Genomic DNA, 21414 nt, shown 5'->3' with positions numbered 1-21414 from the left:
TCCTGGTCTTTGTAGGGGAATATTAAGGATGAGATTTTAGCTAACAGATTGCTTGAATTCTTGATGAAGAATGCCTTTCATCCAAAAAAAGCTGTGTTCAGACACAATCTGGAAATCATAAAGACAGTTATAGAGTGTTGGAAGAAGTGTCTCTCCATACCTTACAGGTAAACACTTGGACAACTGCTTTCTTTTATCAGTATTTCAAAAATATAAGTGAAGGGTATCAAAGGACATGGGAAGGTAAATTCAGCTGCTGTAGTAAACTTTTTGTCCCTCAAGTGGACAGTAGAACTTCAGAATCAAACTCTCCAAAGATGGTAAATTAATTTGAAAAACAACAAGGAGAGAGATGGGAAAACATGTAAAGGATTATGACAGTAGCAACTAAAAGCAGTAGTAATCTCTACAAAGATGGTTTTTTATTTGAAGTTTTGGATATTATCATTGAATATTGGTGCCTTCTTAGTAAGACTTCTGCTATCTGCCATGCTCCAGAACTTGTCAAGCATTTGTGTGGGCTTACAATCTCTTTTTAGTTGTTTTGGGGTGGGTTTCTTTGCAAAGACTTCTTCACTGAAGCTAAATATTTATTGCTTTCTGACAGTATCCCTTTGGTGGGTTGTACGTGTGTGTATAGATCCCTGTATACGCAGACAGTGAGTGATTTACGGTGTGTCTGTTTTGGGGTTTTCATGTCTATCACTGCTTTTGTGTTTTTATCCAACAGTTTAATATTTGAAAAGTTTTCTGGTGGAGACCCTGATACAAAGGACAATTCAGTGGGAATTCAGCTGCTGGGAATTGTTCTTGCTAACAATATGCCACCCTTTGACCCAAAGTGTGAAATAGATCGTGTCAGGTGAGAAATGCAGATTTTTTGTGAATGATCTTGAAAAAATCTTAAGCCAAAGAGAGCAAGTTTAATTTGTCAGCATGAAGTGTGGGAGCTTGTTCTTTGGAATCCCTTGTCCCATCATCCCTTTGTTATCATCTGTCAGATGTAATACTTTTCTAGCTACAAATTGCAGACCACATTTATTTTGGAAAACATCTAGAAGAATGTACTCTTTTTTACAGTGGGCCCCAGGGTTGCAGTTTTGTGGAAATTATTGGAGTCAGGAATTGCTAAAGCAGGGATTTGAGGCAGTGCAAGTGGAAAATCCATGTTGTGCTGTCAGCTCTTCTGAAAGCAGTCACTATTACTCTAGGCAGCTCAGATTATTTTTTTGCTTCAGTTTAAATTTGTGTGCTGGAATAGTGGCTTGCAGCAGGTCTATCTTTTGTGCTAGGTATTTTCAAGCTTTGACCAGCAACATGGGCTTACTAAAGTATAAAGAAGTTTATGCAGCTGCAGCAGAAGTGTTGGGACTTGCTCTTCAATACATTGCTGAGAGAGAAAATGTAAGTGAACTGTATTTTGTGTTTGACCATTCCTGTCTTAATTTTATATTCATCGTCTGTATGACTGCTCAATTCAGATCCAAAAAGGGATGTATCTAAAACTCACCAGTCTTTATCCAACAGATTAATTAAAGATTTAAACTACTAACTCAACAGGAAAAGAATTTGAGGGCAGACTAAGTACAGAATTTTTTCCTTGCTCTTTTGGAGCTGTCAGTGAATGATCTCTTTCTGAGGCTTTGTTCAGCTTTTGCCAGCCAGCAACACTAGCGCAGTATGTTTTAAAATCGGGGGCTTTTAAGAAGAAAAAAAGGCAAATTGGGAGGTTTGGAGCTACCTTTTGAATAACTGTATCTGAATCCAGTTTTTTTATAGGTAGGGGATAAGATGAATGCAAAACTGTTACTCACCAAATCCTACAATACTAGAACTAGGGGATTGTGCGTGATGATCACAGAAGTCAGTTTGAGACACATGCTAGGAGTACTTCACACAATGGTTAGTGAACTTCTGTAGTCTGGTGCCAGAAGAGGTTCTAGGGATAAGTAGAAATTCATGCACAAAAAAATGTCATGAACAGGTTCTAGATACAACAGACAGCAGTGTACACTCAAAGATCCCTAATCTAATGACACTATTACTCTTACACAATGTTGGATTGTGTAAGAGAAAAGGAGGACAAAATGCAGCCAGGATCATGTGTTCCCCCTAAATATAATTCTATAACTGCTATTCAAGACAAAAATACCAAGTTGTTGGCTAAGTAGAGTATTAGCCTGAACTTATAGTTTATTCTTCCTTCTCTCCTTATATCCTTACTTCTTTTCCCACTTAATTGCATTCTGATTGTTCTTTCGCTGTTTGTAAAGCATATTTCATAAATCTTCATGAATCTTTCTCAGTCTTCCAAGTTCCATTATAAGCAGTGTTTTGAATAAATGAGAAAAGGTGGTCTAAATTTTATCCTCAACAAGGCTTATTTCTTTGATGTTAATTGCAGGTTGCTGGTTGTTTTTCACCTTTTTACTAAAAAGGTCTTGGTTTTTTACATTCATTGATTGGAAATTTTCTCTTCTGAATGAGAAGCTGCTTAATATTTATATAAGCACACTAAGCAACTTGTACTACAAAATTAAGGTGTTGGTTCCAAACCAGTCAAAGGAAGCTCAAAAATGTGTTTTTCAAGCAGCAGTCATGTGTTTCAGCCAGGCAGATCTGTACAGGACCCATGAAGCACCACAAATGTTAAGATGAGTTGGATGGATCTTGCCTAGTGAAATGCCCTAGAATCAAACAGCATAGCAGCAAAACAGTGTGTCGTTAAGGTGGTTATGAGTTTCATGGATATCCTTGTCTGTCTTTCTCATTTTCAGATACTTGAAGATCCAGTTTATGATTGTGTCATAAAACAATTAAAACATCATCAGAACACCCAACATGATAAGTTTATTCAGTGCTTGAATAAAGTTGTTAAGAATTTTCCACCTCTTGCTGACAGGTGTGTCATGATTTATGTGATATGTTGACTGTAAATCTAGAGGAATAATAGAGAATAACGTGCTTTTCTTTGTGGGCTTCTGGCTAAATTAAGGTTTATGAATGCAGTATTCTTTTTGATACCCAAACTTCATGGTGTGATGAAAACCTATTGTCTGGAAGTAATAATGTGCCGGGCTGAAGAAGTTCCTGATCTCTACTTGCAGTTAAAGAGTAAAGACTTTATCCAGATCATGAATCATAGGTAAGTAGTCAAGTGATTGATTATGATGGATAGTTAAGTTTCTTGATAACATACTCTGTGCTGCCCACAACATTTTTACATTCAGAAGCATTTATAACTCACCTTCACTTTTTGGTCATTGCTCCCCTAATTTGAGCTAATGTAATCTGGGAGTTAAGATGGTTAGCTCATTGTGAAAAACAGACAAAAGCCCCTAAAATAGCCTTAGGGTGAAACACCAGTGGGATGTCAATTTCTGAGGTCTGTATTAGTTTACTTATATTCTTACTCTTAGGTTGAATCCAAAAGTATTTACCTAAAGCCCTTTATGCAAAACCAAATACTGTTTCTAAAATGTAAACTGATCTTCTGGTTCTGTGTGTAGCAGTGATGAGAAAAGCAATGTAACTGGGTTTTTTTTTTCACTCTTCTTTCAGGGATGATGAAAGACAAAGGGTTTGTTTGGATATAGTGTACAAGATGCTGTCTAAATTAAAACCACTAGAACTTAAAGAACTTCTGCCTGGAGTTACAGGGTTCATTTCTCACCCTTCTGTCATATGTCGACAGCGCATGTATGATATCCTGATGTGGATTTACGATAATTACAGGTGTGTGTTCCCTGCACAGGCAGAGTGAAAGTGTTTGTAAGAGTCTTCCAACTTCTTGTCCCTTGGTGAGGGATTTTTCCAGTTGTCAGAATAATAGAGTCTGTGATTTTCCTAACTGGCTCTGGCCTTTGGTGGCAATTTTATCACTTCCAGTAAGGGATAAATACTTGGACCAGAACTAGGATGTTGCATCACCACAGCAGGATGGCATAAGAGGTCTTAACTTTGATGTTCCAGCTTTTTTTCTTGTTGCTGGAATTTGTAACTAGTGAAAATTATACATTAAAGAAGTTTGCTTTTAGGTAGAAGATACATTAAGGCACGTGGGTGTGATCTGGATCCCTTCAATCTGGTAGTATAAAGATGGTCTTTCTGCTTGACCCCTTAGAATAGGGAACAGGCACATGACAAGTGGGGTGCTGTTGAATTATCTAACTTAGTTGGGTTTTATGTGCTTTTTCCCAAGATAACTCTTTGAATGGACAGTTATTTTGAAGAAAAAGTACAGGCAATATTTGCTCCAGCATCACTTGTGAAAAGCATTCTCTGCCTGTTTTTTCAGATTCAACCATGCAAACTTCATAATAAATACCTAATGTATTACTTAGCTTATTAGATTATTTCTTTTATAAGTAGTGGATGTCCACAAGGCATTTTTGGCAAGGAAGACCTCATGTTATGTTGTCATGCCAAGTTGAGATTTTTATCAGAGGGCATAATCTTCCTTTTTGTTTCATCATCCTCATCCTCTTATTTTGCTATGGATTGTTTGAGAGAAGTCATTAATAGATATTTTTCTCCTACCATCAGTGATCCAGAAAGTCAAACAGATGAAGATTCTCAGGAGATACTCAAAGTGGCAAAAGAAATGCTGCTTCAAGGACTAATTGATGAGAATGCTGAACTGCAGTGAGTAGAGTGTTGTGATAACTGTCTGAAATAAAAATACCTACATTTCTCTTACTTTGTTTATAGCAAAAGACTTGATCCTTAGAGGTTTTTTGAGTATTTCAGTGTAAAAGAGCAACACTGAGATAATACCATTTCCTTTTCTTCCAGTTTATAAAATTGTGTCCCATGGTGTTACACCAAATCTAAGTGGAGCATTTGAACAAACTTCTAAGCTGTGGGGAGGTTGTTTCACTATGTTAAACCTAATTCTGCATTAATGTTCTAGAGTTTTTGAACAAGGAGGACCCTCCTATACAAACACAACAGTAGATTAAATGTTGGATTTTTAAAATTTCTCTTGGTGGAGCAAAAGAGAGAAGAGGAGATCTTAGTGCTTATCCATACATAGCACTTCTCAAGAGGAAAACACTTGACAAAAATATTTTGTTCAGAGTAAACCTTTAATATCAGGCAGAGAACATGGTAGATGAATGAGGAATTCAGTGTAATTCAATGGAAGATTAATGGCATTAAAGTGTTAGTTGAAGGCTTTAAAAGCTTATTGTTCTGGAGCTTTTTTGTTGGTGTGGTTTTTGGTTTTTTTTCCTTTTTAACTTTTTTAGAAGTGTTTATGTTTGCAAATAACCAAGAATAACTTTATTCTTTGCCTTTGCAGATTAATTGTTAGGAATTTTTGGAGTCATGAGACAAGGTTGCCCACAAATACTCTTGATCGCATGCTGTCATTGTTGAGTTCTTTATATTCCACCAAGATTGAAACACAGTACTTGAGTCTAATCACAAATTTTCTGCTTGAAATGACTAGCAGGAGCCCGGATTATTCCAGAAAAATATTTGAGCATCCACTATCTGAATGCAAATTTCAGGTGAATTGTAATGTGTTGTCCTGTATGCAACTATGTGACAAATTCTATTCCTTAATGTAGTTACCACTTAGAAAAGAAGGGCATAATGAAGGAGATTTTTTAAAGTGTTTTGTGCTCCATAGTTAACAAGTGCAGCAGTTGTGAGTTATGCACAGTATCAGAAATTTGCTGGTTTTGTGGTGGCAATAATATTACTTTCTTAAAAAAAAAAAAAAAATTAAAATAATTATACCAAGTATAGCTGATTTGTAGAGTACTGAAATACTAAAAAGGAGGGTAGTGGAGAGAAGCACCATCAGCTGGAGAAATACTGTCAAGAAACAGGAATACTGGTGCAAGAGCTGTAAATCAGTCCTCAGCTGACCAGTCTAAATTAGTGAGCTTTCTTTACTGAGCTGTGGAGAACTTCTACATGTTTGTGGTTTGTTGGGGTTTTTTTTGTTGTTGTTGTTTGTTTTTTATATATAGTCAAGTTCTGCCCCTATACCTGGGAGGGTGTTTTGGTTTCTGGACTGTAGTTTCTGCTGTCCTACTCAATGAAGAAATGCAGAAAGCCTCCATCCTTATTGTTCTACTTAAAATCTTTCTTTGTTCATAGGACTTTGTAGTTGATTCCAGCTGGCGTTACCGAAGTACTGTGCTCACACCAATGTTTGTGGAAACTCAGGCTTCTCAGAGCATCCACAGGAATTTGTCACAAGAAAGATCCCTTTCTCCTTCTGGGTCAGTTGGTGGGCAAGTGAGGGCTACCCAAAGGCAATATGAATTTACACCTACACAGCATGGCAGTAAGTCCAGACCAGTGTCTTCTGAAATGTTCTTGTTTGCTGTAGGAATGATGTCATTTCTGTTGCATATGATGTTTTAGTGTAGAAGTGTAAGTATGTTTAGTATTTTGTTTTCAAGGGCTTTTTTGTGTGTGTTATGAGAAAAAAAATCACGTTTTTATTAGTCTCATATGTATTTTATGTTCTGGCTAATGTAAAAGAAGCACAGTCTTACCTAACAGCTTAAAATCTGTTGTGCCTGTCAACACAAGGAAATTATATTTTTGGGAGGGAAAAATACCTACTTTGTAGATGTTTTCACTTTCTGTATCTGTATGTTACAGTTTTTTTGCAATTTCTTTTTACAGGTGGTAGAAGTTCTTTTAATTGGCTAACTGGAAGTAGCATTGACACATTGGCAGAGTATGCAGTTCCCTCATCCTCTGAATCCTTGTCTTCATCCATGCTGTTGGTTAGCAAACGGAGTGAAAAATTTAAACAAGGAACCTTTAAACCAGTGGGGCCAGATTTTGGGAAAAAAAGGTTGGGTTTGCCTGGAGATGAAGTGGACAGCAAAACTAAAGGTCTGCAAGCCTTATTGTGCAATTTCTATGTAATTAGTACACTTTTATAAACCATCCTTGTCAGTTATTTGGCTGGCAGTCCATTATCTTTGAGACAGTCTAATTGAGGTTCACCTTGAGAGATTTTGTTTCCAGGCATGTGTGATGATAACATAACACATGACAAAAAGCTAGGATTGTGCTAGGAATTGTAAAGTTACATGTTGCTCACTGAAAGAACTGACTGGATAAGAAGCCAGTGGGCATGCTCTCTGCATTCCTACCTCTCCCTACGATGTTCAGAGCATGAATGTCAGACAGGTCTGCCCCTTCTGTTTTAAATGTAACTCTTTAAAGAAGAGATTTCTTTAAACATATTTTCTAAACCATTTCTGTCATTAGAAGTCCTTGCTTTTTTCTGAGAATGCTCCTTCATCCATCCAGTCAATAAGTGAAAAATACCAGTACTGCTCTGAAGTGACTTAGGATGCTTCTCCCTCTTTAACTCTTGTCTGCTTTGTCATTAAAATTTTGACCAAAAGGATGACATTAGGAGTTCGGGCATAGAGCTATAAAGATCAACCTTTTCAGTACCTGAGAGGTGTTTCAGAGCAGTTATGGATGGACTGTAGTTCATGCAGAACTACAGAAATGGAGAGTCAGTCTGCCTTTCAGTTAGTCCCTGGTCTTCTACCCAGGCAAATACCAGTTACAGTGGTATGTTTTTGTTTGCTCACTGTCCTTTTCTAGGAGATGGACTGAACTGAGTCTGTTGAGTGGCCTTTCCCCATTACTGTCCTGAGCAGGAGTTGATCCAGTGGCAGTTCTGTAACTGTAACTTAAAAAATACAGTACAATATTCTTACTACACAATATTTGAATATCTTTTAGCACCTCTTTTATGTAGGGGGTTATATACTTTCTGGACTACAGTGCAAATGCCATACATGCCTTTGAGAGTTTAAAATAAATCTGGCATATGGGGTATATTTGTTCATAAGTTTTAGTGTCTTTTCCAGTACAGATCTTTATACCTCAACCATGCACTTGAAGTTTCTATATAAATGCTTATTACCTCTTCTCCTAAGAGCAACTTAATTTGTCATCATTGGCTGTCTTGTCAAAAGGCCTTGCACTGAGTTGTTTGCTATGAAATTGAGGAGACTAGCTGGTAAGCTAGTAAATACAAAGATGGTGTTTGTTTTTATATGATGCTTTTGCCTTAAATCTGAAGTGTGCTTGGGAAAGGAAAAGCTGTGGACATGATCATATGTTCCCTAGGTATAGAAGAACGAGCAGAAATTCTAAGACTGCGGAGACGTTTCTTGAAGGACCAAGACAAACTCAGTCTGATTTATGCCAGAAAAAGTCTGGCTGAACAAAAAAGAGAACAGGTTTGTCCATCCAAATGGGTTTAAAACTCTATGTCTCGATGTCATTTGCAGTCTTGTACTTCAGCTCTTGTGGTAACTTTGTGTAAGGTACTTGTTGCTACTTTAAGAGCTTTAGAAGGTTTGATTTGGAAATCCGTTTATGGCCTTAAAGCTAAATTATGTTACTTAGCATGGGCGAGAAAAGAGCTGGATGATAACACTTCCAGTCTACCACTTAAAGTGCATGAAGTGATTTCATGTGATGGAGTCCCTAGCAGCTATTGGGAAGCCCTTTACAGTTGTCATTCTGGAAACTAGGAGCCTTGGAGCTACAATAGCTGCAGAAATAGCTGGAGAACATTATCCAGCATCCAAGGGTGAACTCAAAAATGTGGTACAGCTGATGGACTAACCAGAACTGGTTTGAACTTTTAACCTGAGGAATGTCAGTAATAATCACTTGCTGAGTGTTTGTCAAGGCCAGAAACATACTACTTTGTGGGTTTCCTGGCTGTGTTATGTACTTCCAATAAATCAAAGTATTTTTAAGCACTGTAGCAATTTTTCAGAGGTTCCTGTTGCTAAAATAACATACATTATTGTCAAAAATTGATAGCATTTAGTCCCAAGAGCAAAGAAACCCAGGATTGAGAGCTACCAGTTTGAGACACTCCTGTAATACCCTCCAGATGCAGACAACTGTGTAAACAGAACTTATGTCTGGAAGAACCACACAAAACACCTATTTTAGCCCATTTTTGTTTACTTGCAGGCTAAAGCTACAATTTCCTCCCACCCTACAAGGGAGAACCTGTAAATGTGCTCTGTATGGCAGTCCAAAACACAACTAACAAAATTCCCTGTCTTTTGAACACTTCCAACGATGGTGTTTCCACCACTTCCCTGGGAGGCTTGTTCCAATGCCTGACCACTCCTTCAGTGAAAAATTTTTCATAATATCTAATTTAAACCTCTCCTGGCACAGCTTGAGGCCATTTCCTAACTATTTTTTAACATGATTAATGCATTTCAGGAGATGAAATCTGAGCTGAAGATGAAGTATGATGCCCAGGTTACTTTGTACAGAAGTTACCGAGTGGGAGACCTTCCTGACATCCAGATTGAATACTGCAGCCTCATTGCCCCTCTGCAGGGCCTTGCCCAGGTCTGTCTGCTTTTCAAAGGTCATTTGTGAAGTTTTCTGGTCCTGTGGGGAAAATGTCATGTAGCTGAGCAATCACTTTGAAAATTGATTTGTAGTTTTGCAGTCAACCACTGTGATACACATTTAAAGACACTGTTTTGAGGGAGTGTTTCTCCTTCCCCTGTGCTGGTGCAGTGTTAAGAGACGAGGCTTTGTTGCTTGCCTCACCTGAGCAGTTGAGGATGGATACATCAGCTGTTTTCCATTTCCTGAAGGTTCTGCTGCTTGAGAAACCGGTGGTAGTCTCTGCAGACATTATTGCAAAGGACATCTCACTGTACAGTAACAAAACAGCCATTTCTCATCTAGTATATGTCTGTAACAGACTTGTAAATATACAAATGAACTTAGTGTGACTAAGGCTGGACTCAGACTGCTCAGTAAAGCTGATCTAATATTCCTTTTCCTACATGAGAGTGGTAGAAACTACTGAATTGAACAGTAGACTGAATCCCATTTTACAGTCTTTGGGAAGTCACAGTCTTCCTGACTATCTTTGTATTTCATTACTTTTGGTAGTCCCTTATCTCTCTGTAAAGGGTGGAAGTAGCACACTCACAAGTTCTCTGAATAGCATTAGGTAAAGAGCTAGACCAAACTCCAGGCCTGTGATAGATCAAGATGCATAGGGTTATGTTACACACACAAAAGTGTTTCTGGATTGAAAAAATGCTGTTAAGTCTCAGATGAAACTGTCTGTACAGACAGTCTGTCTCTCTGTTAGCTGCCTCAATTTTTAGGACCAGGTCTCCTCACACATTGCTGTCTTCTTTTTTTTTTCTGAAACTCACTTTGTGGACTGTGGTGCCCCTAACGTGATACTGGGTGTCTGGTTCCTGTAATGGGAGCTGTGAATATGTGCAAATTGTAAATTCCACCCTCTCCACTAACACTGGCCTGAAAACTGCATTGTCTTGGAGTTTCTTTAAGTAGAAGAATTAAAATGGGATATGAGTGGGTAGTACAATAATTCCCAGCACAGGTGAGATGCATGCCAGACTAAATAATCCACTCCCAAAGAGTGTCTAGGGATTACATACCGGGTGGATCATGTCTTTTAATTTTATTTATTAGTCTGTTCTGTCACAGCAAAATTCAGTGACCTTACCACTTTTGTTGTAATTTACAGAAAGATCCAACATTTGCCAAGCAACTTTTCAGCAGTTTGTTTAGTGGAATTTTTCATGAGGTAAAAAAATCTAAAAACCCTTCTGAGAAAAACGCTATTGTCCAGAAGCTGCTGAACAACTTCAATAATTTCCTCAGCATGAGCCTGTCATACTTTCCACCATTCATTGCGTGCATCCAGGTAAATCCTGATACATGGCATGAAAGTAACTGGATGTAATGTCTTTGTCTGAATGTGTGATAAGTGGCAGTGAAGGTCAAATACTGTCACTGAAGTTTAGGCAGAGGTGGAAGGAGAGTTGTTAACCAAATGGGTATTTCGAGTGACACTTAAGGTGAACAAGGTAATTCATCCTCTGAACTGATTTTTCAAGGTTTCTATGATTTTTGATATCTAGAGTTTGAGTCACCTTTTAATGTTTTAATTGCATCAGTAACAAGAAGAGGTTTGATTACAAATGAAAGCTATTTCAATTGAAGTGGGATTTGAGAACAATTGGAAGGGTTATGTGGGTGTTGTGCTTATCTTGCTGTTTCTGGGAAGTGCTTATTGAGGAATTCTTTGATGTCTTGAGGATATTAGTAGCTGTCAGACCGTTTGTTGTTAGCCTCTCTTGCTTATTTTTTCAAGTTAGTCCCCTGAAGTAGTTGTCTGGGGATTTTCAGTAATGAGGAAGGGCTCACCAAAGGATGAGTGGGTGCACCACAGTTGTTTCACTGGAAAAGATGCACAAACGTTTCTGTTATGAGAATATACTGACCTGGAATAGATTGTGAATTTCATCATTTAAACCAGTTTTCAGGGAGATAAAAAAACCTTGTCCCAACACCTGTTACATACCCATTGTCGCTGTATGTGATGATTCTTATCAACTGTATTGCTTTTGTGTCTGATTCCTAGCTCTCAGGGAATCTCTTTCTGAGTGGCAGCTAATGGCTAATGGCTTTTTGTTATGGAAATGTATATACTCTGTGACAGTAGGTGTCATTCCAAATATGGGAGAACCATCTAGTTTGGAGTATCTTTGTAAACAGTGACAAACTTTGCTTCTTGATACTTGTAACTACACATCTGAAAAAATGTAATTGCTTGTTTACTTTTTTCTGTGCAGCTGCATGAAAGGTCAAATACTATGGGGATTTTTCTGGGCTGTCTTGGTATTTTTTGAGCCAATGTCTCACAATAGCTATCTGTTAATATTCCCTCTTGACATTGCATTTGTTGGTTCTCTGTCTTGATGATATTATTTGTGTCAAATTATGCTGTCTAGACCCTGCTAATAACACTGTTGCATTAGGCTACGATTTTTTTCTGAATAGACATTAAATGAAGACTCAAAAAGTAGGTAAGTTAAGATTCATCAAAAATACAGACTTTGTAAGAACAATATAAGAGCATCTCATTGCCATCCTCATCAATAACCAAAGTACAATAGCATGAAGTACAAACAGCCTGCAAGCAGTGAGAGGAAGTCTTTTCCCAGTAGGGAATTGAGTTCACATTGATCAAGAGAGCAAGCTGGGAGAGTGTGAGCAAGAGCAGAGCAGTGTCAAGGCTTTCATCTGGCTGACAAAGACTGTCCTAATGGCTTGGCCATTTGGAAATAAGACTTCTCTTTCCTGTATACCAACAGCATAGTAAATACTGGCTGGTTTCAGAAAGGCTTCCTACTTAACTGCTGTTTCCTTCTGGCTGTTTGACTTTTTAATCTTCTACACATTCACATCCCATCAGGAGAGTAACTTGGTGGGTAAAAAGAGTTGGTTTTGTCTACACATATAATCTTAAAATTGACTATGAAGCTCTGGGATTCACTTTCAGGGCAGATTAAGAGCCAACTGTAATACTAAAAGAGGCTAACTCCATGACAAAAGTTTACATAGCCTCCAAAGAGATGCTTGGCCTCTGAAGAACGTATAATTGCATTAGAAATATTTTAGCTGCCAGGCCAGCTTGGATGCCATTTCCCCTAATCTGTGAACATATGGTGCAAGTAAAGCCAGTGCTCATTGCATATGGAGCAGGGAACATTCCCTCTGCTTTCAGAAGGTAAGTAATCAAATAGTCACCAATATGCACTAAATAGAAAGATACCTCCTTTGATGTTGGATGATGTCTGTAAATCTGAAGTTTGGGAGGATATTAATTCTTGGGACATACCATTATATTTGCACAGTTCTTGCACTTTTTCCTGTGCTATGAGAAAGGGCTTTTGGCCTTACCTTAGCAAAGTTGTTCTTAAGGTTTTAGATTGTGCAGTTGTCACTGTGTTCCTGACAAAACCCCTAAAAGCTGGCAGTCGAGGAATGTGTCTTGGGCATGTGTGCAGCTCATTGAAATTGCCTTAACAGTAGTGAAATATATATGCTAACCCCTCGTTGGGATCTGCCTGGTCTGTAACTCAGGAAGCCACATGAGGCTGTGGTTTTTTTCCTCTTTCTTTATTGAGCACAAATTCATTAGTGTGAGAGTCTCAACTCTGCAAATTGTGTCATGAGTTTGCTTATGCCAAGTGCCTCTTCGGTAGTTTTTGTGGTGGTTGTCATTTATCAAAGAAGTATAGCTTGGCTGTTCTCAGTCTCCTGTTGCAATTTCCAAATAGTGGTTTCTTTTCACACAGTATTCTTGAATATACTGTGTTGCAAGAATCAGATTTTTTGTTCTAAAACATGGTGCTGCTCCTTGTAATGGAAGCTATACTGAGCCTCTTCCACGTTGTGGATTTTTTCTGACAGTTGTTGAAGATACTGTTGCAATTTTTCTTTAGAGGGTAAGAAAACAAAGAAAAAAACCCAACACTGGCTTTAATAAACATGCTGCTCTTTTAATATATTTACCTGTATTTAGAGTAGTGATGTAAATATTTAAAAGACCCCTTCAAGTAAACAAGAATGTTTATCCCTGAAGAAGAGATTATTCTGTATTATTATTGGACTAATGTTAAAAATTATAAAGAGAAATATTGTTATGTCTCTAAATCATGCAGGAGTAGATGAGCACAGTACTAGAGGAATCTAACAGGAAGCTGTGATGTGCTAAAATGGCTGAGTGTGTGGACAGAAAGCCTCCAGCTCAGACAAGACATCGTGGTAAATCATGCCTTTGGCTTATGGCAGGAGCACACCACTGAATAGGTTAAGTGAAGCACAGCTGCTGTGCAGCAGGCAAAATCCTGCCAACAAACAGAAGGAGAAGTTCAGGCTGTCAATGTGTCCATCTATCTCTCCCCCAACTTCCTTGTGATTCTGTCCAGAGAGCTGTCCCATGTCCCAGAGCCAAAGTATATGGGGTTAGTCTGTACCGTTCTCTGTCCAAAGAGCAACAGCACAGATTCCAGTTTTCCCTGAGTTGGGAACTTCTGGAGACCTAATGGCTGATTTCCAAAGCTTGCACTATAAGAAAAAGGATACCAAATAAGTGATCTGTATAGTTTTACACCAAGTAGGCACCCACTGTTTTGTTTTATTCTACAGGAAATGAGTTACCAGCACAGAGAGCTACTGGAACTAGACTCAGCTAATGTGAGCACGAGCTGCCTTGCAAGTTTGCAGCAGCCAGTGGGCATCGTTCTTCTGGAGCGTGCCCTGATGGCTCTGTCCCCTGCAGAGGAGCCCCCGTCCAAAAGGATGCGTGGGAGATCAGAGCTGCCCCCAGATGTGATCAGATGGATTGAACTTGCTAAGTAAATTCTTATTTGAGACAATTTGCTCTCACTTAGGTTTGCCTTGTGAAGAACTCTGCTTTTATGGCTTGTGGGATTTCTCTTTTAGTCTTTCTGTCTTTTAGAATCAGATATGCTTTTAATTTCTTCTCACTGACTTCTCTTAATACAGTCAGAGCAGTTAGACTTAAAAACTGTGCTTTCTTATAGTGCTGTCAGACTGCTGAAAAACATCTTGTTCATAGCTTTTCAACTGCAGGAATTTCCATAGTTCAGATATTGCCCTACAAGATGAAGTTTATGTGGTTAAGTATGTATTTCTGATCTTACATAATACTTCCTAAAAATTCACTACTACAAGCCAGTAGTATTACTGCTTATTGAATTATTATTTTTTTAACAGCTTCTGTTTGCATTGATATACATCTGCTGAGCTCTTTAAAATATTTTTCTTTTCAATTTTACTAGGCTCTACAGATCCCTTGGGGATTATGATGCCCTTCGTGGCATTTTCAGTGGTAAGATTGGGACTAAGGAAATTACACAGAAAGCTTTGTTAGCAGAAGCAAGAAATGATTATGCTGAAGCAGCTCAATATTATGATAAGGTAAAATGACAGCAAGGTATTTTCATTTCATATATCTCTTATAACTTTAATAAAATTAGAAAAATTTTAATTTTGAGAAGTACCATATTGTCTAAAATGCCCTTGTGCTTGATTGATAGTTCATTGTGTAAAGACACTGGGAACAGATGAGCAGTCACAACAAAGCAGTAAGCATGATGCTTTTCTTACTGTTTGCTACAAAGCTTCACAAGTGCAGTTATCTAGGCAGACAAGTAAAAACACATGGGCACACTGCAACCCCGAGAGAGCAAATTCCACATGTTCATGGTATGAGTTACAGTGGGTAAAAACAAAGAAGGATTTCTGACCTTCTTTTAAAATGTTCACTCTTCAAAAATGCAGATTTACTGAAGACAGCTACCTGAAATTAATTTATGTATAAACACTGTCAAGCTTGAATTTTCTGCATTTAATGTTGCTGTCACACTCTGGTAAATGGATAGATGTTTTTATGAGGCAACGAATTACTGTTAAGTTGCTGGCGACTTAGAATTGAAGCGGGTTCTTGGCTGGAATCTGGCACTATTATCCCCTCCAAATTCATTCCCTAGGCACTCTCCCAAGAAGACTGGCAAGATGGAGAGCCAACAGAAGCAGAGAAGGACTTCTGGGAACTTGCATCTCTGGAATGCTATGACCACCTCACAATGTGGAAGTCTCTGGAGTATTGTGCTACTGTTAATATTGATAGTGGAAAACCTCCAGACCTAAACAAAACGTGGAATGATCCATTTTTTCAGGTTTTTAGAAATTATTTCATTGATACTGCACCATTTTTATTTCTGCAGGGATGTCCTACAGTATTGAGATTATGGGTGAAAATCAATCATGTTGTTTGGGTTATTTTATTATGGAAATTAGTGGAGAGTCTGATATATTTAAAAAATTGAAACAATTACTTCTGCTTGTTCTTTTTGATGTTTAATTTTTTACCTCAAGTCAATGGCAGATCCTATAGGATCAGCTTTATCATCACCTTCTTCCTTTTGCAAGTCTTTTTGTTGCTTTTCTTGCTGTTTCCTCTTTTAAGAGTTACCAAACCATGGATTTTGAAACTGTTAGAATTTACTAACAACTTCTTGAGCTATAGGAAAAGGCTGCTGTGATTTGTTAGCAAATAGGAATTTGTCTAAAGGGAAAATATTTTTAAAAACATCCAAAATGTTTTTACATTTATTTGATCTGCCACTGATAACAAAAAGCTTGATCATCTACTATTCCATTCCTAGAAATAAAGACTGTTTTCACCTTGTAGGAGACATATCTGCCCTATGTAATACGCAGTAAGCTAAAGTTATTGCTCAGTGGTGAGAATGACCAGACTTTGCTAACCTTTATTGATGAGGCAATGAAGACAGAACAGAAGAAAGCCATTATAGAAATGCACTACAGCCAAGAACTTAGTCTCCTGTACATCCTGCAAGATGATTTTGACAGAGCCAAATATTATATTAGCAATGGCATGCAGATCTTCATGCAGGTAATAGTGTCTTCTATCTCTGGTGTGGTTTTTTTGTGTAAACTGGAGCAATGAAACTGCTGTTGCTGTTACTGCTGTTAGATTATATGCTCAAAACACTCCAATACAATGAAATTTAGGTGCCTTCCATGTCATATGACAAAACTTCTTTTGAATTCACTGCTTGCAATGATGAAAGGTGAGTGAGCCAGTGGAGTGCATCCTCCTGTTTTAGTTTGTTTTGTTTTGCTGATTTAATATTTTATACATTTTTCAGAGTCATTGTTTGTGCAGGTAATAAAAGTTTTATTTCTTTCATCTTTTCAGGGGTGTCCTGTCCCCAGAACAAGCTTGCAAAGAGTATTGCATTGAGAAGTTACAAGTTCCATCCATTACCAAGTTCTAATTAGACTGTAGGACTTTGCTAAAACCTAGGATAGGAATTGCAGCTAGACTGTGCCTCTGTGCTTGTCCAAAGCAGAGTTGCTCTCTGATTATGGGCTATTAAATTACTTGCAAGAGGTTGGGTTTTAAAGCATAATGTATAGCAGCATCAGATCAATAGTTTGTAGAGCACTGAACAGAACCATGCTTTAAATTCTGTCTGATTCTCTCCCTTTCTTTTCAGAGCTACTCCAGTATTGATTCCTTGTTATATCAAAGTCGGTTGACCAAACTGCAGTCTGTACAAGCTTTGACAGAAATACAGGATTTCATCAATTTTATGACCAAGAGAAGTAAAGATTTTTTTTCTCAAGCAATTTTCTTTTTGTATTCAGTAATCATGGTTTCCTGAACTTTGAATTTCTGAACTGCTGTTTGAAGGAGCATAAGTCTGAAATTACTTCTTACTGTCTTCTTGACAGTAAGAACTATTACAGTTTTGTAAGATAGGATTGAACATTATGTTGTATTGCAAAGTTCAATTAGCGTAATTCTTGTGATAAGAGTTAAGCATCTCTTTTAAAAGTGTCAATTAAAGTTTTAAACTAAGCTTTTTTTGTTGAAGTAACTTTTGGTAGTAAATAGCAGTTAGCAGAGATAAAAAAATGGATGTGGTATATAAGTTGTACCTACTGATGTAGGCCTGAAGTACAAATTTAAGTGCACAAACCAAATAAGATATTAAATTTAGTTAACAGTTCCACTATATTCCAGCATGTTGCTATATGGAAAGGAAAATACCTGGTGGTGATCCTCAGTGGCAGTTGATGCAGGTGTCCTTATGGAATCTCCTGTGCCTCAGCAACAAACAAAAGTAATATGATGGTCACTAAGTAGTGTTTTTAATGCAATCCCAGAAATGCAAGTGCATTGCTTAATTGCAGTTTTTCTGGTTTGAATGTTAGACTATGTTTTGTTTAGCCCGTTTTTGTGCTGTTTGGCTTCAGATGCATTTAAAATGTTCTTAATTGATTTCTAGGTAACTTAGCTTCGGAGGCTTCCCTTAAGAGACTTCTCAGAACTTGGACAAGCAGATATCCAGATGCTAAAATGGATCCTATGAACATCTGGGATGATATCATTACAAATCGGTAAAATTGCATTCTTGGGTTAGCTTGAGTTCTGTCTGCTTGTGGAGTTCCAGGAAGTGCTTTATCTAATGCTGCTTGTTTTCATATGGGAGGGTTTTGATCCAATGTATGACTTGTTTTTTTTTTTTAACTGTGGTAGTAACTTTTTCAATATAACTGGGCAGTTTGTATGACTAACTTGTGGTGAGGAGCCAAAGGAGGTTGAGAATAAACTGTATTTTAATAGGGAAACATAGATGTTAGTTTAGTCATTTTCTTGCATCAGTGATTACATGCACTGTGTAAGGTGGCTCATTTCAGCAGCCCTTAAACATACTCACTTGTAATTGTGTAGATTAGCTGCATTTAGTTCAATGAAACACCACCCAAAAGGCCAATCTGTTGTGAATAAAAATACTTGCCTACTTTGTAGGCAGTTCCAAAATGAGGCAGCATACAAAACAAGCCCAGCTGTGTCACTCTCAGTGCTTCACCTGTTTATGGGAAAGTTAATGGCCACTGCTTTAATTGGAGACTTCTGTTATGCAACTGTTGCTAGAAAGAACAAAGACTCTCTGGAGACTCCTTTGGATTAGCTCTGAAGAAGCTGGAATGCTTTTTCAAATTTGAAAGTTTTCTGTCCTTGCCGTGGTGTCTGTCTTTGTCTCAATTCATTCTTCCAGTGCAAATCTGGATTAGTCCTCCTTCCTTGCAATAACTTCTTCAGTAGCTCTGCTGATACATACTGTGCTCTGTAATTTATTTTATTATCTCTTGTGTCAGGAAAGCATGGCTACAGAAGAGCTTGTTGCAGTTCAGTATAAGGCAGAATACATGGCATGGCTTACGTTTGAAAAAAGTTTCGAAGCATTTATGACTTGAAGGGTTGTCAGGGTCTTAAACACTTTTTGTGCTTTTAGAAAACCTTTGTCTCAAATTAATAACGAAGGATGTTCCAAGTGCCACTTCACACTGCAGTGCTGTCCTCTGCTTTGAGTAACAGTCTACATAATGAGATGTGCTATTAAATTAGATAGGCCTAGTTGTGGAGTGACAGGATTCAGCATTGATTCATGGCAATTCCCTTTCAAAAGCTGAGTGTGGTTGATGATCTGGTCTGCAACACAGACTTTGATGTTGGCATGTGTTGATGTGATAAATGTTTGAATAGCAGGTTGACATAAAATACAGCCTGGCACTCACACTAAATAATTGAGACTCCTGTTTGTTTGCACTTCTGTCAAGTTGGAATGCGAGTTACGAGTTATGGCTTGGTGAACTTAGGGACTGTAGCCTGCACAAATGAACTAACTAACAAAAAATCCCACCCTATAATGGACATTTTCTAATACTAATCTTGTCAGTTCAAGATCCTGAATGCTGTCAGGGTCAGCCTGGCCCCTCTTAGGAGTGTCCAGACTCTGAGGCCTGTGTTTAGCCCTGCTAAAGGTGATAGCTGTAGTTTGACATTTTTTATTAGCTTTGTTTGCTGTTAGGCAGATCAATACTTTTGAACACTGATTCCCTTGAATGTATACCAGAGTGATCTACGCCCCTGTTGTTGTTGTGCAGGTGTTTCTTTCTTGACAAACTGCAGGAAAAGCTTCCATCTGATCAGGCCAATGACAGTATGGAGGTGGATGGAGAATACAGTGCTGGTGACCAAATGGAAGTGGATCAACAGAGCGAAAACATTTACTCCATGATTAAAAGCTGCAAATTTAATATGAAAATGAAAATGATAGAAAGTGCCAGGAAACAGGTGAATATACTGTCTGATAGCTTCCAATTTTGTGAGAAAATACATAGGAAAAGGCTTTTAGGTGGGCTATGGTACCCTTTTGCCAGGGCAAACCTTGTCTCTTTTTGACCCTGCTCTCCAGGACGTTTTGAAAGCTCAAGAAAGTCAGTTCCACAATGAAAGAAAACAAAAGGATAAATGTTAATTACAAAGTTGATGATAACTTGTCATTACTGGAAATATGCCTGAAGCTCCCTTTGATCCACAGATGGTTTTGAACACTCTGAAGGGCAGATGAAGTATCTGAAATATTTCAGTCTTTAGTGGAAGGGATGCTTGCAATCAAGCATTATGCTTTCTTATTTATAAATAATCTCTTCTGTACAAGAAAACAAATCAAATTCTAATTGAATTAGTATAATTTACTTCAATCAGCAATGCTGAATTTCTTTTTATCATAGTTTTCATTACTGCTGTTAGTTAACACTAATAAAGAGCTAAAGTGACTTAGAAATTTTGGGTTGAATGTGTCTGTTGAAATGACTGGAACAGCCTTTTTGATGATGGGCCTTTGGTGTTTCAAGCTTGAGACAAGATGAATAAGTCAAGGTCTCCCATCTTCTGAGATGCTGCAGAAGTCTGCAGTCATTAACAAGAGTTTATTTTAAGCAATGTGACAAGCAAATAGAACATTATTGCTTTGACTATACACTCTTGAAGCAGTAAGTGAAAAATTAGATTTCCTTTAATGTTACTGTTGTGAAACTTCTCATCGAAACATAAACACAAGTGATTTTCTTAACGATATCTTAAATCAAGTTTCTTTTCCCATATGTGTTTGTGCTACAGAGCAGTTAAATGCTTGTTGAGTCGTGCAGCTGGAATTACTCTCAGTTTTTTAAACCTCTGTTCTTCTCTTTTGCTTTTCGAACTTCTTCATTAGTGCAGATCTGGTTCTGAATATGAGACCTGGCAAGCAGTGGACATCTTTTTGCCTTATTGCAACTTCATTTGTGTTACTTAAATCTTCTCATCCCTAACTTGGTTGCAGTCGGTTTTAGTCCTTCTTCAGATACATTGTCTGAAAATTCTCTTGATCCCAATGCAGAACAGCTTTGCAGTTGCCAAGAAGCTCCTGAAGGATTTGCGCAAAGAAGCCAGAACGAGGGAGGACTGGCTGGTGAGGTGGAATTACGCCTATTGCTGCTTCACTCACAGTAGCAGCCGCAATCTGAGCTGTCCTGAACGTGTGCTCTCAGTGTTGAAAACCATCTCTCTGCTTGGTAACAACCTTCTCTTTGCTTCACCTTGTTTATTTTACAAAGTTGCTTTGTTGTCCAGTTACCAACTTTTGTTTTTGAATTCCAACAGAAGATACCAAATCTGACTATCTCAGCAAGAACATAATGGCCTTCCGTAACCGAAATCTTCTCCTGGGTACTACATATCACATCATGGCCAATGCTCTTAGTCAGGACCCAAGATGTCTTGAGCAAATTGAGAAAGAAAAGGCTGGAAAGATATCACTAATATCAGGAGAAAGCCTTGAGAATCCTAAAAAGGTAAACGAGAGGGGAAGATCTTTTAACTATTTCAGTATCATAATTACTACAAATTACTACTTCAGTAGGTAGTGATGGCTATGGATAGATACAGAGCATGTGAAACCTGTCTGCTATTAGCAGTGATTTGTCCAGCAACAGCAGATAGAGAGAGAAAGAAAGAAAGCAAAAAAAAAGCTGTGGTTGCTGTTCCTTCCAGGTTTTGCTCTCCTGGAGTTCTGCATCACTCTAGCCTTTTGAACTGGGAGAATGTTCTTGTGTTTCTCTGTACCTGCATTTTGAGTGGAGGGGAAAGACATG

General features: G+C 38.0%; 1 protein-coding gene across 2 annotated transcripts in view; it reads left to right on the top strand.

Annotated features, from left to right (window-relative positions):
* PRKDC (protein kinase, DNA-activated, catalytic subunit) overlaps positions 1 to 21414 on the top strand; it is an 82547-nt gene that overhangs the window by 43984 nt on the left and 17149 nt on the right. For both annotated transcript variants that reach the window (XM_069004715.1, XM_069004714.1), the window contains exons 50-71: positions 16 to 167; positions 731 to 862; positions 1293 to 1404; positions 2778 to 2902; positions 2996 to 3145; positions 3562 to 3735; positions 4546 to 4644; positions 5303 to 5513; positions 6112 to 6301; positions 6649 to 6864; positions 8125 to 8237; positions 9250 to 9381; positions 10550 to 10729; positions 14023 to 14231; positions 14679 to 14817; positions 15390 to 15578; positions 16094 to 16318; positions 16926 to 17034; positions 17721 to 17832; positions 19384 to 19573; positions 20661 to 20835; positions 20924 to 21114. In XM_069004715.1, coding sequence (XP_068860816.1) covers positions 16 to 167; positions 731 to 862; positions 1293 to 1404; positions 2778 to 2902; positions 2996 to 3145; positions 3562 to 3735; positions 4546 to 4644; positions 5303 to 5513; positions 6112 to 6301; positions 6649 to 6864; positions 8125 to 8237; positions 9250 to 9381; positions 10550 to 10729; positions 14023 to 14231; positions 14679 to 14817; positions 15390 to 15578; positions 16094 to 16318; positions 16926 to 17034; positions 17721 to 17832; positions 19384 to 19573; positions 20661 to 20835; positions 20924 to 21114 — 3525 coding nt within the window. The remainder of the gene's footprint in view (positions 1 to 15; positions 168 to 730; positions 863 to 1292; positions 1405 to 2777; positions 2903 to 2995; positions 3146 to 3561; positions 3736 to 4545; positions 4645 to 5302; positions 5514 to 6111; positions 6302 to 6648; positions 6865 to 8124; positions 8238 to 9249; positions 9382 to 10549; positions 10730 to 14022; positions 14232 to 14678; positions 14818 to 15389; positions 15579 to 16093; positions 16319 to 16925; positions 17035 to 17720; positions 17833 to 19383; positions 19574 to 20660; positions 20836 to 20923; positions 21115 to 21414) is intronic.

Source organism: Aphelocoma coerulescens, chromosome 2 (assembly GCF_041296385.1).
Source record: "Aphelocoma coerulescens isolate FSJ_1873_10779 chromosome 2, UR_Acoe_1.0, whole genome shotgun sequence".
Lineage (NCBI taxonomy): Eukaryota > Metazoa > Chordata > Aves > Passeriformes > Corvidae > Aphelocoma > Aphelocoma coerulescens.
Note: the sequence above shows the minus strand (reverse complement) of the source record. Positions and strands in the feature narration are given on the sequence as shown.